The following is a 13,372-nucleotide window of genomic DNA, read 5'->3' on the forward strand; positions in this document are numbered from 1 at the left end:
TATAGACGTAGAACATTGATGGTGCAATTACAAGATGAAATATGTCCTGCTGCATGTAGCATTCAATTTCTCCTTTACTCCAAATTTTGCGTGCGATAATACCACTCCTTGGGTCGATGGGTTAACTTATGCCAATTCCAGGGTATAGAGTGATGAATTTCAGCTTAGAATGTTGTCATTTGAAGTGTATTTTAAATACAATGTCACTAATGATAATCAAATACCTGTAGTGTTTGGTTGGGCATCAAATGTAAAATTATTTGCTTGAAGTCTTCCATTTAGTTGATAAAAAATATATTTCATAATTAGTATGTTCCCACTGTTTATATTATAAGTAGCATGAAACATTGGATGATTAGCATAAATTTAGTCGTTGCGAGTAAACAAAATCACTTATGCATGGAAATATTTTTGCAAGATGAAATACTTTCTAACACAGTATTCGCTGAAATGATTCTTAGGTCACCTGAGCTTTAGCTCAAGTGACCTATTGCTATCCGTCTTCGTCCGTCGTCGTGGGTCGTTCGTGGTCCGTTAACATTTTACGTTAACATTTTACATTTTCAACTTAAGCCGAAGTACTGGCAAAGGGATTTCATTGATACTTCATGGGAATGTTACTGACATCTCCCTGACCAAGTGTTGTTATTCTTTAGGTAGATCAGAAATCCAATATGGCCGCCACGGCCGCCTTTTTTTTAACAACTATTACAAACTTAAAGTCAAGTTCTAATGGGTCGATTGAACTGAGACTTGGTAGGAATGATCGACTCGCGATCCTGACAAAGTGTTGTTATTTTTCGGGTCGATCAGAAATCCAATATGGCCGCCATTATCAAAAACTATTTCAAACTTAAGTCAAGTTCTACTATGCCAATTTAACTGAAACTCGGTCTAGAAATGATCAGCTCATGGTCCTGACAAACTTAAGTTAACATTATGCTATTTTTTACTCAAATTGGTGCATATATTTCAACCACAAAAATAAATACTGTAGGACTCGGGTGACCGATACGGCCCATGGGCCTCTTGTTTAACTTTGTATTTATTTTTATTTAAATGAAGATTGATATATCTGATATATATATATCATTTTTTCTCTTTGGATCAAGGACCATAAAATAAATCATATTAAAAATGGTAACTAAGTAAAGTCATAAGCTAATATACCCCTGGTAGCTTGGCTTATAATAATGTTAAAGTTAAGATGTCTCCACAACTAGAACTTGATATTTCATTTCTAGTAGACACTTGCAATGTTAGTGCAATATTGAATTATTTAGGTCATAAAAGTGCAATGTTCATGGATAAAATACTTGTTAAAGAAACAGTCACTCGGGTTCTTGTTTTAACAACCTGAGTGATCAAGCATTGTGTAAGTGTTGTAATTTTATGAGTTCAGACATGATTGTTGTAAATGTATGATGAACTGTGATTATATTTTGTTTTTTGGTAAATCAAGATTCAGCCATCATTTTAGTTTTTAAAGCTCTCTTTCATTCCAGCTTTCTAAAATATATAATATTGATTATATGAATGATTTTTTTTATTGAACTACTTAAAGACAGTTGTTTTTGCTTCAATACTTGTTAAGATTTATAGCAAATATATCTACCTGCTAAACTCAAGGTAATACTCAGTATAAGATCAATGCAGGAAGGAACTATACACAGTTTACGCGTACATTTTGTATAACTTTGTTGTATAAATTCTACTTGTCATGGTGTGTTTTGTAATGGAATGTTACATACACATGTATGTAATGTATTTATTTTAACTGTAAATTGGCTCACCTCACTCATGTATATGTTATACCTACCATGTCTCTTCCCAATTTGTTTTAATACGTGAACAGTAGTTGCAATACTTGCTGACTCCCTGTTCAGTAGATGAGATTAGCTAACAAGACTACTGATGATTTTAATTGATGGATAACAGCTATATACATGAAAAGTATTCATCGCCGTGCCAACTTTTTCGGAGAGAATGTTTAAAATTATCTTAAGTTTATGATCGCGCTATTTATTTAAAAGAGAAAGATTTAAAAATTTTTTTTAGCTGGTGTGCACTTGATACCTATACACGATGTACATGTATACGACCGGTTTTGATCAGAACACTGGTATTAACTGTTATTGGATAAACTCGTTTTGTATATCAAAATGTATTGTTGTTTTAATTATTAGCTGTTGGTATATTTCTTATACTTTATGATAAACTTTATATATTTAATACCTTTGTATAAAAGGCAGATTTACTCCGTAAATTAAGCAACTGTTAGAAATGTATTTTTATACTGTAACATTTTGGTTTTGTTGAGTGTTTGATATTTATTAACATTATAGCCAAACAATTCAATCTGAAGGTTAGATTGTATGATCGATTACTGTTAAAGCAGACATTTTCATTAGTGTTCATCATTTGAACAAGCCAAACTTACGCAATAACATGATAGTCCTTGGCTCAATATTAAGAAAATGAACGCTAAATGTGTTTCTTTGTAATTTGCCATAATTTGAAGTGGTGCATTGTAGCACGGACTTAAAATCTAATTCCGTGATTGTAGCAAAGTATAGCGTTTGGTTTTGAAGGCCTCTTGGAATGCAATTTGTATTTGTTATCGTGGAGACGTTGAAAGTTGTTATCTTACGTCATCAAATGTTGCAATAAAATTATGTCTCATAAAACGTACAATGGCTTGTTATCAAATCAGAAATTAATGTAAACGACCTGATTTAACATTCTACCGATTTATGACAGAAGCCCGTAGCAGCCTAACACGCATCCTTGATAATTGACCATATCTGTCAGAATTGATATTTACCGTTCAGTGTCAACTTCCATATCATCGTTATCTATTTAATGTAAATTTCTACCTATCTTTACTTATGAACTAATCGTGAACTACTGCTCCAGTTAGGTGACAAATACCATTGCGTCAGCAGCGTTTGTGCTCCCGGAATAATGAATCACCCCTGTATGTATCAAATCACGAGTTCATGTTGTAAGACTAACAATTCAAAGAAAACGGTCATATCACACATTGTTATGTACCTCGAATAGTAGATTAAGATTATGCGACATGTGAAAGTAAAAAGGATATTTCCATAATAATATCCTAGAGGAAGTTATAAATCATTTGCCTATATTGAAACTTTTTTTTCTTCTCAAAGTCCCGATTGATCAAAGACGTAGAAGGATTTATGCCCCTGAAAAAGAATAAGATCAAATCCGTCATTTAACGTTATCATTGACGATGGATTCTGTTACTTCAGAGGCGTTTTTGCCCTTTATAGATCTAATGAATATGACATCCATTGCTTCTTGATGAATACCGTTTTTACATTAACTCGTTGGATGATTGATTTCAGTATTTGTTTATGAAGAAAATAAGTTTGTTAACATCGCTGATAAAATAAAGCTGGATTCATAACGTCAAAAAGTATCTCTTCTGTCTTCCCTCGTTTGATTAAAATCCCTTTGTATATATATTTATATTCAAGTGTGTGCCATTAACCTCCTCTTTTTTATAATAATTTTAATTAGTATTATATACAACAACAACAAAACAAAAACATTTTAAATTTTGCCGGGAAAACAAAAACACCACTATTAATGTCAACAAAAATCCCCCTCCTCAAAACGACAAATGAAAGGGGGATATCTCCCCTTTTTACTCTCTCTAAGTTTACACCTTCAACATGGTATTACCGTACTTCTTTATTAGCTTATGATGTCAGCATGACGTTAACATGTGTTAGATTACTCCCTAGTGGTCATAAGTCAAGTATACCTCTTATCAATGTTTTATCTTCGATAAATATTAACATGTATTTGACTTGATCATTAAAGTAGATATATTTTGTCACTGCACTATATTTACCATCAGACAATTAACATAGTGTGCCCAACAATGTATAGGTTTTTTTTCTTTTAGTTTTTGAGCAACGTAACGATATTGATATATTCCGTCTTTGCATATTGCAGAGTTATCTTCCCTTGAGAACAGGTATTGATTGTTACGTCACTTGTTTAAGAGAGTAACGACATCAATTTTTGAGAAAACGACGTAATTTTCTCACACAAACCAATGACGTAACAATCAATACCTGCTCCCAAGAGGAGATAACTCTGCAATATGCAATATGCAATGGAGACATTGTAGTCAATTAATGTTATATGAAAATTTACAATTACCGTAAGAGGCAAATATGAATTATTACCATAAAAGATAGTTGTTCAGCAAGGAATACTTCAACATAATCAAATTTCGTATAGCTGGCGTTGCACCATAGTGTAGAAATATTTCTGTTATCTCGACGAGATCAGTGAGCGTGTGTACCTGCTGGCGCTATCTCTGACCACAGATCCTGACCCCTAGATTGAGTACAGAGACAGGGTAGGTCAGGTGCATTTCCATACAAGCATTGTTAACTTCAAGGTTAATTGTTCGTGTATGTTTACTATGTCAACATTTATATCTGAAAATATGTGAAGGTTTTTGCTGTTTTTCGTGTTGTTATTTTGATCGCATCATATCATCAGATATATAAAAAAAAAAAAGTCTATAAGCGGTAGTCTAAATTAAACCTTGTTGTTACCTTGGCGGACAGCTGATCATACAAAATATTTCTATCACACGGTATTGTCCATGAGCAGCGCTAGGAGTGATCCCAGATTGCATGTCGACATATTTATTTAGTAAACGTTAAATGTTGCTGTTTTCATTTCCACAAATATTGATTCGTTGTTGTAGCTAGACTTGTTAAGTACCAATTCAGAACAAAAATACCGTCTGTGACGTCAAACCAAAGAGGTAATGGATACTGAACACAAAATTGTTTATGACATAACTTTTTATTATGAACGTATTTCAACAAGGACACCGTCAATAGGGATTTTTAATTCAGATTTCAAAAACATCGGTATGTCAAATTACAACGACTACCTTAATAATATCACACACATAAATGACATAATACATTTTAAACACTCTATTAACGTGCAATATGCAATTTTGAACTTGGTAGGAATGACTACTGTCATCTTGTTATGCCAATGGATATTTTTGGTTAAAATTGAAGTCTCCACTTAGCTACCGCCATCATTGATTGATATATTATAGTTTGAATTGACTAATCGCATCAACAACGTAACTCAAAATGTCTAGCTTTACCAGTTAATATGGCTCTGAACAAATGTGCTTTGTGAAAAAATGTCCTTAACAAGGCATTAACGTATTTCACTGAACTGCCAAAACTGAAATCGTTACAGCTACTGTCAGCAAAGTTGATTACAGCATAGCTTGAATTGAGATTTAACATAATAAGCATATTTGAGCATGCCTAAGTACACCAGTTCTACGGCCCTGTGCAAAAAAACTGTCCTATATATAACAATAGGCATGCACATACATACTAGTACTTTAATGACGTGCACAAACGGATTTTTTCATTGCCTCTGTCATCATTGCTGATTATTTTAGATTGAATAGAAATATATCTAATTTACCATGGCAAGGTATATCATTTATACGGTCCTGAACAAAAGTGCCATATGAAAAACTGTTCTAAATATAAACATAGTTAAATGAACAAAACAAACTGAACATGAAAAAACACACCTTATTATCATGAAGAGATGAAAGCAAATGAAGGTATAAAACAAAATCAAAACAACTGCTTCGGGTGCTCACTAACACGATACGGTATTACAGATAAGAATTCGTACTCATAACAAAATATATTTTATAGTTAACTTGAATACTACTTCAATATATTATAACAAAAAACACATTTATTTAAATAAATTTGAAAACTAAGAAACTTTGATTTAAATATAACTACCATAGACCAAGGAAAAATATTTGCCTATTATTCCTAATATGTCATAATATAATTAAAAGATGATTGCATATTACAAATTTTACCACATGTAAATAAACTAAAAAACTAATAATTTAATAGATTGTTTTGGTAATAATTTGATAAATTACATATTTCGAACATAATGATTTCTATTATTAAATAGTGGAGGTTTTCATATGTGTACATGTCTCTGACTAGTTGCATACAATTGCGCAAGTCAATGCGAGTTGTTACTCCCCATCAATAAACATACTAAACCAGATTGTTTTAACACATATCGAATCGATGGAGATAGTCTATGATAATCATAGGGTACACGTTACAATGCATAGCACGTCGTCATAGTTACAGATCTTTGGGAGAGTCCTGAGATATCGCAGTGGAAGGGTTGTGAGTTGTACTACAGAATAAATAAAGAATATCCACAAAGTATACGCTTGTCATCCTGGTTTGTCACGTACGCCTTCGTTTCGTACCGTCCCTGTGAGAAAAAAATAAAAATGTAAATTATTCTATCTGAATAATATTTACTGAGAATTCACACAAATAATGAACTACAACTTCTAAATTTAATTAAATGCACCCAAGTTTCTACTTACATTAACATAGCCCGTGGTAATGTTATGAATCCTGCATCAGAATAAGAAAACTTTTCGATAACTGTTCATGAATTGGATACATTGTACAAGAAATACTTTTTCTATGCTATTATATTCATAAGAAAGGTATTATAAACATGCCCGATAAAAAACGTTTTGTATGCAAGGTGCATATATGAATTGAAAGGTATACATTGTGTTTGCTATTGTTATGCTGGTAATTGACGTATTCTCTAGGAAACACAAGACATGCTTTGTGGAATATTTTTGGTAGCCATTTAGTGGCATACCGCATGACTGGTCTAAACGTACCGCGCTGTACTAGTTTTACAAGGATAACCTGCCTTTTGATAACCGTTGAAAATTTAGGAACCTCAAAGCTATGAGCGTTAACAAATCGGAAATGGCGATACTGGTAAATAATCAAAGCAAATACCATTCAGTCTATATAACACCCAGATTATATTTTTCTATTTTCCAGTATTAGCTGTACACTTATATCAAGTGCCTAATATGCATAACGTATTCTATTCTTAATCCTTTAATGTTAGGTTCTGGCTGCTTTTAGGTGTTTGTAGGAATTTTTATCGTGTGATTTCCTGTTGTTAAACGCTAAAATGACTCACAACTCACGCGTTCTGATACGCCTTACGATTTCCTTCAATCACCCAATAACCACGACCATGCTGTTTGTTAACTTTTTAAAGGATGGATCATATTGATGAGTTTGCTTAGGCCTTATTCTTTTTGGTATGATCCTCATCAGACTTTTTTTCTTTGGATGGTGTTATTGATGGAACGTTCATGACTTCTTGTACACTAGAAATTTTGCCATATTATTTTCCCCTTTCAAAAAGTGAAATGTTCCTGAAATCAATAGGCAACCTAGGGACCCGCTCTTAATATACATGTAGTGTTGTTAATACGTACCTTTGGAAGATAACTTGGTATTTTCTTATCCTTGACCCACGACCACTGGGCGTTCGCCTCGTAGGGACAGAAGATGAGGCGGTCCGGCTGATTTTCATCAAGGATGCACATGTCCCAGTGATTGTCGTACAGTTCCTTATTGTTGTACTTTACCTCCAGGACAAACTCCCCGCCCATGTACTCCTCCTCTGTAATATAGATGGGGTTCAACATCTATTTTAAATTTATTGCATAAACTACAGATCACGATCACAAACCAAAACGTTAATGTTGATAACTGTTGAATGATTTAACGACCATGGCTTAAACCTATGCTTAAACCAAAAGTTAGTGAGCATAAATGAGTACGGAAAAAATACTTATATATTTTTTTCTTAATTTTTGTTTGTTTGATTAATTGTAAATCATCATGTTCATATTTTCCCAAGTTAAACTAATTTTGAGTTCAAATGAGTGTGTTGCTACTTTGGTGTTCTTTTGTTTTGTTCTTCTTGACTGATGTGCAACAAATAGGTTGACGGAACATTGAGAAAGCAGATGATAGCATAGAGTAAAAGTCTGATCAGTCAAAGGAAGTGTGGTGTAAAAGAGAAACATTTTTACAAATAGTTTCAAAATAGTAGTATCAAACAACCTCACGGATGATATATTCGAATGCACATTAATTTTACATTAAGATACAAAATGTACAATTTGACGAAATTACTGCCAATACCATATTTACTGCTTGATTGCATTTAATGAATATATTTGCAATGAAGTGTGTTATAGATAATTCACCATACATGACATTGTGCCGATGACGTAATATAATCAACCTGTTGTATTTATATTTATACTACTCATATATTTATAGATTAACATTGACAACGCACGTAATGTGTGGCTTAGTCAATTCTGGACTACATATCATAAACTGATTTTTACATTAATATTAAAACATTGATTCTTAATTCAAATATTAGCGAAAAACAGCTACAGGTGAAATAAGATCCATGTGAAAATATATTTGTATACATACATACATAACGAAATGAATCAACGCTGATGTTTATCACGTTGTAAGAATAGGTTGAATAAATTGTATTAACTGAAAATGACATTACCATCGAAGCTTGGTATTTTGAATTCATGGTTTTATAAAGGGCAATACGTATGGTTTATAAACCACATTTTATATAACATTTCACTCAGCTTTTATCCAGCAACCATTTGATTAATATACCGATTTTAAATTTGTAAATGTTAAACTTTATGGACATTGCTGTTAGAATTTAATAATGAACGTGATGTATTAATTTTCTAATTCACTGTATTTCAAATTTAAAAGTAAAAACAGAAAAGAAGAAGAAGAAGAACAGGAAGAAGAAAAAGAAGAAGAAGAAGAAGAAGAAGAGGAAGAAAAAGAAGAAGAAGAAGAAGAAGAAGAAGAAGAAGAAGAAGAAGAAGGAATAGAAAAAGATATTTTACATTTCAGTAGCATATGATGATGAATAAACAATTACAACACTTAATTGTTTGTCAGACTTACCAAATGTAAAATTTAGGAATATTCTTGCTTTTATTCCTCCGTTCTCTTTGTCTGGCAACATAATAGATTTTCCGACAAGTACTCTGTCACCCTCATCTGAAAGAGAGAGACACTGATTACATTCCGTATGATTATCGTCAGCGTTCCCCCTTGTAAACATTGACGATCTAACAAAGGTATAATAATGTCTGTTCTATAATTTAAGCGGTAATTGAAGCGTTTGAGACCCCGTGCTATGGTTCTGAAGAACGTTTCCCAGAGTCGAACACGGACCTAACAGCAGACGCTTCTAAGCCCTCAAATACTCACTGCTGACCCAAAGTGATCAGCAGAAAGTCTACACGCCGTATATATAGAACAGATAGCACCTGTAAGACGGTAGCATTACAATTCTTGACAAAATGCTACAAATGTATGTATTTCTTTTTGAAAATATTTTTCAAATATATTCCCTTGTATAGCCGATATTCATTGTGTAAAGAATAATTTGTTTCTGTGAATTATTTGTTTTTACAGAAACTATTCATGTCTTAAAATGAATTTCATTTTTTTCCTACATGTACAGTTACACTTAATGTATTTTTGCCAATTTGTCAAAACGTCGAACTTGTTCGAGTATATAATCCTTAAACATTTTAAAAACGAAGTTTACAGTACCATATCTGTATATGTACATATCGAATATTGCATGTAATGATATACTTGAAATCATAATTTTAATACAGTTTTGATTTTGGCCGCATCATTTTCCCGTAAGAATAGGAAAATTATAAAAGTTTCATTCACTGTGGACATTTATCGTGTACTTTACCGCGAAATGACGCCTCCACAAAATGTGCACATTTTAACGAAGGATACAAACATGACAAGTTTATAAGATACGCTATGCATACTTGACTTTACTTCTAGACAATGTAAGCTTAAACTGTATCTAGAATGTAAACATTGACAAAGATCGTTCGGCGGAGACTTTGTCCCGCAGTACTCAGTCAACACTAAGTATGTAATCTCAGTTTCTACTTGGGGAAAGACATCCAAGTCATTATCATGCTCAAGAGGTTAAAGGAAAGTTCAAGTAGATGACCGAGATTTATATTTTTGATACACACATATGTATCTATCTATAATACGATGTACATTTTGTACATGATTGATATGGGTTTCTACATTTCAATTCTTTATCGCCATTTGCTATCTACCCATAGAGACAGAAAGTCTATAGTAACTTGTACTAAAAAAACCTGTATACTTTGTTTAGGAAATATTTTTCTTTGTTTAGGAAATATGTTTCTTAGTTTAGGAAAGACAATGTGTCGGTAGGTTAAGTCAAAGTAAAGAAAACAGAAAACAGGGGTCATTAATCAGGTCGAATATGAATGTTTTAGGAAAGTTTGGACAAAAAACACAGAACGTGGTCGATTACATGCAATCATATCGGACACTGCTATTCTATGTAGAGACAGGTTTCACCTTTTAGTTTATGACAACATTTTGTAATGTATGACTAAGTTTAGAAGTTCTGTTAGTATAACAATGACCCCACAACGATTATAACTGACAAAAGACCATTACTTTAGTGTCAGAATGAGATGACAGTTTTATTACTGACAAACACGTCATTGCTTTAGTTTTTGAATAGGACGATATCCATATAGGACAAATAGACAAAAACTTTAGTTCAAAATGTGCTACTTTAACTGACAAACACATACTTGCTTAAGTTTCAGAATAAGATAGTTTTATTACCGACAGAAATACCATTGCTTTGTATTAGGATACCTGAACTACTGACAAATTGATCATTTCTTCAGTGTAAACAGAAAACTTTTAACTGACAAAGACACCATTATTTAAGTTTCAGAGTGGTGTGTTATCTGGCAGGATTCTGTGTAGATGTCGTTACTGTCAATTGCATATATTTCGTAGAAGACTTTGAAAGTGTTACATAGCTTTGCGCAATTTGCTCATGTCGTCTCAGGAATTCTCCATGCTTTCATATTTGTATAAATATTTAGGAATTGCTAAAAACTGATCCATACGTAGATTTTATACGCGTTTTTATTATATTTGGAAGCAACTATCAGCGGAATATGTTTCAAAAGTGACAGAAATTTGATTCATGTACTTTTGACAAATATTTAAATATCTAAATATATTTAACACGCCAGGGTTATAAGATAAGAATATGATGTTTCAGTAAAATAAGTTATTTGACAACTTACCACAACCACTGTAGAGATCCCCTATTGACACATAATCATTTGACTTAATGAAGTTTTCCCATAGTTTTTTAGATTCCACAAAGTCGGGATTATCTTCGTCCTTGATTTTTTCATCATCTCCTCCCTCCTCGTTTTCTACTGCGTTTAATTCGTCTCTTTTAGCGACGTGCAATCCTTTGTCCTCGTTGTCGGATTCAGCACCATGTTGCTGCTGTCTGTTCCGAGCCATAATATCTTCAGGTGGCCCATGGTTGAAATAAGTAACATAAACGCTGAAGATCATACAGCAGAATATGAAGAGGAGAGCGGCAGGGATACGCCTGGTATACATGACTCCGGGGTTACAGATACGTTTGATACCCATGGTGATGAGGAGGACTATATATGACGACCGGACAGCTCAGCAGCTAAAATAATGTGTAGCGTGTCCTTGATCTGGAGGTGACGTCACAGATGATAACTTGTGTAGTTCATCATGGACAGTAGGTACAGATAATGCAATATTTAAATTGACCTAGTCCTCTTAACGTTACACATTTTTTTGCATTTTTTCTAGTGTCTTAATTACGTTATCTCAGTCGTTGCCAAAAAACACTTAAAATCATCCAAATAATTTCTTGTTCTAATTGCTGTCATTTTCAACAATATCTGAACAAGTAAGTAGTTTACACATGTGTGTTTCAAGTTAATAAAGCTTCGTAAAGGCCGTTCTCTATTCAGATTATGATAAATTTAATATAACACAAACGAAGTCCTACATAGATATGATTTATCAGTAATTTATTATCAGGTCAATTATAATCATCGAACTTTCCTTTCGCAACGTGATCGGTTACACTGAAGGTGGTATATTCTTTTATGATGTTTATAGTCCTATTTTGTCTTATGTATCAGCATGATTTTGTCGAAAAGAAATGTGTATCTTCCCGTTTATGTGAGCAACTGATGTCCTTACATTTGTTTAACGATTGTCAAAAAGAATCGTGACGTCAGTTACTTACACTACCATTTGAAGCCAACATACTCTATAACACGAATTTAGGTTATTAAAAGAATAATGTTAGCGACTCTTCTTAGTTCCACTTTAACAGATTTAAAAGGGACTTAGTCCCAGGAAAGATTTTCTTATGATAAGTATGTTTTAAATGATGTTTTAAAGAAGTTTTATTTTTATATGCCATATATTCTGACCAAAATAGGAACTTGTCAAATATTCATCTTAAAAATACACAAGTAGATTTATGTGATTTTATTTCGTTGCGTTTAATTTATATAGCTCCATTTTTAGCTCACCTGCCCGAAGGGCAATTGAGCTTATGTCATGGTGCGGCGTTCGTCGTCCGTCCGTCCGTCCGTCATCCGTCGTCGTCCGTCAACGTTTCCTTTCGAAACTTCTTCTGAAGAACGGACATACTTAAAGTCAAGATATTTGACTGAAAGATTCATTGGTAGGAGCCTGACAAAGTTTGAGAACGAAAATGACCTTGTCCTACTTTCAAGGTCACTGGGGTCAAATGTGTCAAACACTTCAAACAACTTCTTCTGAAGAACTGAAATGTATAGATTTTTCATATTTGGCTGGTGACTTCCTTGGATAGAACCCGACAAAATTTGAGAAGGAAAATGACCTTGACTAACTTTCAAGGTCACATGGGTCAAATCTGTCAAACAATTCAAACGACTTCTTATGAAGAACTGAAAGGATAGAATCTTCATATTTGTCTGGTGGCTTCATGGGATAGAGTCCGACAAAGTTTGAGAATGAAAATGACCTTGACCTACATAACTGGTCACAGGGGTCAAATATTTCAAAAACATCAAACGACTTCTTCCGAAGAACTAAAAGGTAAATACTTGCTTAGAGCCAGACAAAGTTTGAGAATGAAAATGACTTTGACTTACTTTCAAGGTCTGAGAGGTCAAATATGTCAAACACTTCAAACGACTTCTTCTGAGGATCTGAAAGGTAAATAGTCTTAATATTTGGCTGGTGGCTTCCTTGGATAGAGACAGACAACGTTTGCAAATGAAAATGACCTTAACCTACTTTAAAGGTCACAGAGGTCAAAAATATTTCAAACGATTTGTTCTGAATAACCAAAAGGAATGGATTCATAAGATTTGGTTGGTAGCTTCTTGGGATAGAGCAAACAAAGTTTGAAAAGGAAAATGACCTTGACCTACTTACAAGGTCACAGGGGAAAATCTGCCAAACACTTCAAA

The 13,372-nt window shown here is 33.3% G+C and overlaps 1 protein-coding gene across 1 annotated transcript; it reads right to left on the reverse strand.

Annotated features, from left to right (window-relative positions):
* Positions 1-4,840: 4,840 nt before the first annotated feature.
* On the reverse strand, positions 4,841-11,585 carry LOC110453646 (phosphatidylglycerol/phosphatidylinositol transfer protein-like). Its single transcript, XM_021502686.1, has 4 exons — positions 11,150-11,585; positions 8,928-9,023; positions 7,397-7,584; positions 4,841-6,348 (listed from the first exon to the last, which is right to left on the reverse strand). Exons 1-4 carry the CDS (start codon positions 11,511-11,513, stop codon positions 6,268-6,270), a joined length of 729 nt encoding a protein of 242 aa, XP_021358361.1. The 5' UTR covers positions 11,514-11,585; the 3' UTR covers positions 4,841-6,267.
* Between the last annotated feature and the right edge of the window lie 1,787 nt (positions 11,586-13,372).

Source organism: Mizuhopecten yessoensis, unplaced genomic scaffold (assembly GCF_002113885.1).
Source record: "Mizuhopecten yessoensis strain PY_sf001 unplaced genomic scaffold, ASM211388v2 scaffold7473, whole genome shotgun sequence".
NCBI classification, from domain to species: Eukaryota; Metazoa; Mollusca; class Bivalvia; order Pectinida; family Pectinidae; genus Mizuhopecten; species Mizuhopecten yessoensis.

Coding starts and splice junctions, on each gene's coding strand:
- LOC110453646 (XM_021502686.1), bottom strand. CDS start 11,513: ATGGGTATCAAACGTATCTGTAACCCCGGAGTCATGTATACCAGGCGT. Junction 9,024..11,149: donor GGATCTCTACAGTGGTTGTG/GTAAGTTGTCAA, acceptor TCTCTCTTTCAG/ATGAGGGTGACAGAGTACTT. Junction 7,585..8,927: donor ATTCCTAAATTTTACATTTG/GTAAGTCTGACA, acceptor TCTATATTACAG/AGGAGGAGTACATGGGCGGG.